This window comes from Echinops telfairi, unplaced genomic scaffold, assembly GCF_000313985.2.
Source record: "Echinops telfairi isolate 266 unplaced genomic scaffold, ASM31398v2 ScPeMD7_3;HRSCAF=10, whole genome shotgun sequence".
Taxonomy (NCBI): Eukaryota; Metazoa; Chordata; class Mammalia; order Afrosoricida; family Tenrecidae; genus Echinops; species Echinops telfairi.
This window is the reverse complement of record NW_022103899.1, coordinates 59,094,947-59,099,321: the sequence shown is the minus strand read 5'-3', so window position 1 is coordinate 59,099,321 and position 4,375 is coordinate 59,094,947. Positions and strand designations below refer to the sequence as shown.

General features: G+C 61.0%; 1 protein-coding gene and 1 non-coding gene across 2 annotated transcripts in view; both read right to left on the bottom strand.

The window, feature by feature from the left end:
- Nucleotides 1-4,375, bottom strand: part of ATG16L1 (autophagy related 16 like 1) — a 16,240-nt gene that overhangs the window by 2,812 nt on the left and 9,053 nt on the right. The window contains 5 exon segments of the mRNA XM_004718141.2: nt 705-776; nt 1,395-1,465; nt 2,509-2,614; nt 3,078-3,180; nt 3,876-3,928. Of these exon segments, the coding sequence (XP_004718198.1) occupies nt 705-776; nt 1,395-1,465; nt 2,509-2,614; nt 3,078-3,180; nt 3,876-3,928 (405 nt within the window).
- LOC115872106 lies at nt 2,769-3,035 on the bottom strand. The gene has a single exon (XR_004047651.1). It is a non-coding gene; the product is annotated as a small Cajal body-specific RNA 6 (non-coding RNA).

Below are 4,375 nucleotides of genomic sequence, written 5' to 3'. Positions count from 1 at the left end.
TCTGCCGGAGGGAGACATGTGCACAGTTCACTGCCATCGGGTCTGTCCTGACTCTCAGCGACCCTGGGCAGGGTTTCCAGGCACACAATCTTTGTCCAGGCGGGCAGCTGCACAGTGATTCCCCACAGCGCCACCATGCCAATTCCCGAGTGGCGCTTAACGCTATCGCTGTGACATCCCACCTTCCCACAGCGATCCTTCTGGGAGGAAGCACCAAGTGACACCACTCCCTGGGCCACGCAGAGGGCCCTGGACAAGGTGTGGCTGGCCTTGCGCAGCCTCGGCCTCTGCGTGCTCCTTCCCGACCCTCTCAACGAGGAAAGGAGGGCTCTTACGGAGCATGGAGGGTGAAGGGAGCTTGACGGGCCGCTCACGCCGCAGCAGCGTCCCAGGTAACTCAGGCCAGCCCAGGGAACGGGTGCTCCTTCCTATAGCCTATAACTGGGGGTTAATAAAATCTCCCCAGCAAAGGAAACCCCACAAGCCGGACTGACTCAATCTTATGAACAGAGCACCTCAGGACCTTCGGGAAGTGTGAAGTCACATTGCCAGTGTTTTCGCACAGAGCCCTGGGCAAACGAGGTGGGAACTCCCCCGGGGGAGGAGAGGCTGCGGTGAACCCAGAGTGGCTCCAGGAAGCCCTGCTGCCTGTGCTCTGCGTCCCGGTAGCCACGCACAGCCTGGCTCTTGGCACGAGGACTTACCCGCAACCGGTAGTCATCCACCGTCCAGATCCTGCTGGCAAAATCATTGGACGCTGCTAAGAGGTAAGATCCCTATAGGGACAAAGGGAAGATCTCTGTAGTAACATTTCCCCCTCACCTGCCCCTGCCCCCAAAATCCGGGGTCTCCATGAGCAGTGGATCCCAGACAGCCCAGTCAGAACCCCCTTGCTCGGGCTGCAGGACCACGGCCCTAAACGCTTCCCCTGGTCCACACTCTTCGGCAGGACAAGCCACTTTCCACCATCACCTCCCACTGAAATTCAGGGCCCCGTGCTGGGGATGGCGATGGCTAACATCCAGACCCCCGCTCTCAGCCTGGTACCAGCAGGAGCTACGGCAGCCCCAGGTGCCCAGAAGGGCCCCCAAGAATGACAGGAGACACCTGGGCCCACCACTACCCACATGTTCCTCACTGCACGGCCACCTGCAGTGTCCTCCCTCCGCTTTCTGAGTCAATGCTCAGGCACCCCCGACTGGCCTCCTTTGGTCACTGACTCCTGTCCATAGCAGGGTGTGCCCCCAGCATGACCTCCTGACAGTGACTGACCACTCCCTCAACTGCACAAAAGCCAGCCAAGAGGTTAGCTCAGTGACTAGCCAAAGTCAAGAAGCAGATGGCCAATTTGTTTCTAAAGAAACCAACGATCTGCCAGCCTCCAAGGTACTTACGGCACTGTCGAACTCGATGCTCGTGATCCCGGCATTGCTGCCAGACAGGGAGCCCTGGAGCTCGCATTTGTCTGCGGAAAAGGAAAAGGGCTGAGGAAAGAGGCAGTTAGAGAAAGCCAGACGGTCTGGTCACAAGGGACCGTGAAGACGGCCAAGCAGGAGCGGCTTCTTGCTTTGAGCAGATGGAGGAGTGTCTCACTGAGCGAGCAGAAGCTGCCCTTTCTCTGACCACCCTGGACCGAGCCAAGGATGCACGGCAGGGTGACACGCCGTCCCTGGAGAGGCCCGGAGTAAGGACGGCGTGCCAGCGCACGCACACTGTGACCTCGGGACCCTGGCAGAGACTCTCACAGAGCCGCCTGTCAGGGAGCACGTGTGAGCTACTGTGTCTTCTTTGCCAACAACACAAAGGCCATCCGTATCCACAGCATTCCTTCCAGTAAGTCTCAGCGCCACCGCGTGCACTACTTGCCTGGACCTGAAAAACTGAACCTGGTGAAGACTTCTACTCTCGGGACACGGCCGTCTTTTCCTTTCCTCAGACCAGTGCCTGCGGCGCCAGCGCTACGTTAGCCTGGCGTTTCCACACCCACATCAGACGTCTGTGTACTTCTTACTGTGGTACAACGACCGGCAACCCCCGTAAGTCAGCCTTTTCCACACCCACCGCACAGCGATATCCCGTCTGTCCTCGGTCTCCATCACCCCCATCCTGTGGCCAGCGAGAAGCTCTGATCTGGGGACACGCCTCACTTAGGCTCAGATACGACCATGACCACCTGTCCCCCTCTCCCCGACATGGCTTCAGCCACCATTAACTGCCCCTTGCACAGGTGAATGACAAAACCCTCCAAGAGCTTTACCTTCCTTTGAAAAGCAGTGCCACGATGGGAGAAGTTCTGATTCTTGTGCCCACATCAAACCCGCTGCCCTCGGTGGGCTTTGCCCACAGGCCCTGGGGGACAGCGTCAGGCCCAAGGCGCCAGCCTCTGGTGAGGTCTTCAACCCCAACACCTCATCACCTAGCATTTCCAGCCCCCCCGTGACGCTGAGGTGGCAGTAGGGTTCAGTCACCCCACACACAACATGCCCTCCCGACAGGAGTGGCCCTCACCTGAGAACACTTCCCAGAGTTTGACCCTGCGGTCCATGCCACCAGTGGCCAGCATCCGGGAGCCGGGGCTGAACTGCACGGCGTTTACCTCCCCGTCGTGGGCATCCTGTAAGACAGGTGGGTGGCCCGCCAGGTGTGAGAACGGAGTCCACACCGGTGCCGGTGTGGCGGGTTTTCCTTTCCCCTTGGGACAGAGCAGGAGCAGCTGGTGGCCAACAGGGAGGGGCCCGCCGCCCCACACTCTCCTGGCTCTCTACTGAGGTCTCAGATTGAAAACTTGAGATCACGCACCGCCTCGCCCTCCTGCCCTCCCGCGGCTCCTTCAAAAGCAAGGCTGCTGTTGGACCTGATCAGCTGTGAGCCTGGAGCTCGCAGAAACACACCTGAAGCCATCCTGCACTGTCAGCAGCCCGCGGGACCAGGCACACGACTCAGCGTGCCTGGCGGGCTGCGGGCTGCTGGGAGCCCAGGGCGAGGAGGGACGGGGCTGCCGGTGCAGTCAGCCCTTTTACTCATCATCATGGACCTGTGTGCAGCTTCACAACGGTGGGGGTGGGCCAGGCACTTACAAAGATGCACAGCGCGGTGGTGGGCACCCTCACGTCTTTGCTGGAGCTGGGGTGCACATCCACACCATCTTGGGGCACGGGAGGGGAGGAGATGGAGCGCCGCCTGAGGAGGGACACAGACGGTGAGGCTGGGCTGCCAGGGCCGGGCGTCAGCTGGCAGGAGGGGTTGCACAGCCTGGCACAAGCAGATGGCCCCTCACTGGTTGCTATCCCTGGAGGGCTCTTCATGCCAGGACAGTCTGCCAAACTCAGTAGGAGCCAGGTACAAGGCTCCCCTGGTCGACACACTCAGGGCTGTGGGGTGGGGGTGGGGGGCCGTGGGGGTTGGCCTGGGTGCACCAAGCCCCGCTCTGTGTCAGAAACGTGGTCAGGGTGGGGTCAGGGGCAGGCCAGAAGGAAGGGCAGCCATGGCGTGACCCCACTCAACGTGCAGCCCACGGCCTGCGCTGCATGCAAAGCATCCAGAGGGCAGGCAGGCGGGCGAGCGAGCGAGCGGGCGCGAGGAGCAGGGTGCCCAGCGGTGCCCGGAGCCACACCCACATGCTGGGCGGAGACAGAGTGGTTTTCACCTGGCAGCATCGGAAGAAGAGTGATGTCCCGAGAGGGGAGAGTCGGACAGACTATAGGGAAAGGCCAGAGGTCAGCACCCAGCAAGGGGGAGGAGGACGTCGGGCAGGGGAGAGAAGCTGAGAATGAGGCGCTTGCGCCTGGACGCTCGGGGCGTCTGTGAACTGTTGGACCGTGGACGCTGGCTGGGGACGGCGACACAGACGCAGAGACAGGGGTGCTCTAACCTACCCAAAGATATTAGTGATAGAATCCAGAAGGCCTCCAGCAGGCTGCGAGAGTCGCTTACTAAAGAGGGAGGAGGACAGGTTTCAACCTGCGGAACGTGAAGCCCAACCTCCGTCCACACACAGGCCACCACCGGGCCACCTGGGTCCCAAGCCCTGAGGGAGGGGACCCAGCTTGGACTGAGCACCAGAAGACTCGTGTGTGTGTGTGTGTGTGTGTGTGTGTGTGTGTGTACACGTCCGGGAAACAGCGGTCAGGACAAGAGGGTCACCTTGACAAGCCACCCATCCCGGCACAGCGTCAGCAGACTGAGATAAACAGCACCCTGGGGTCCCAGAAAGAGCTCAGAGGCAGGGTCTGAACCATGCCTGGCTTACATAATACCCTCACACACAGGGTGGCAAAGGGTGCTGGGGCTGGCGTGGTTGGGGGGACACCACAGACTCTGCACTTTGCCCAGGCCCAGAGTCCCTCTGCCTGCCTGGCACCGTGGACTTACGTGG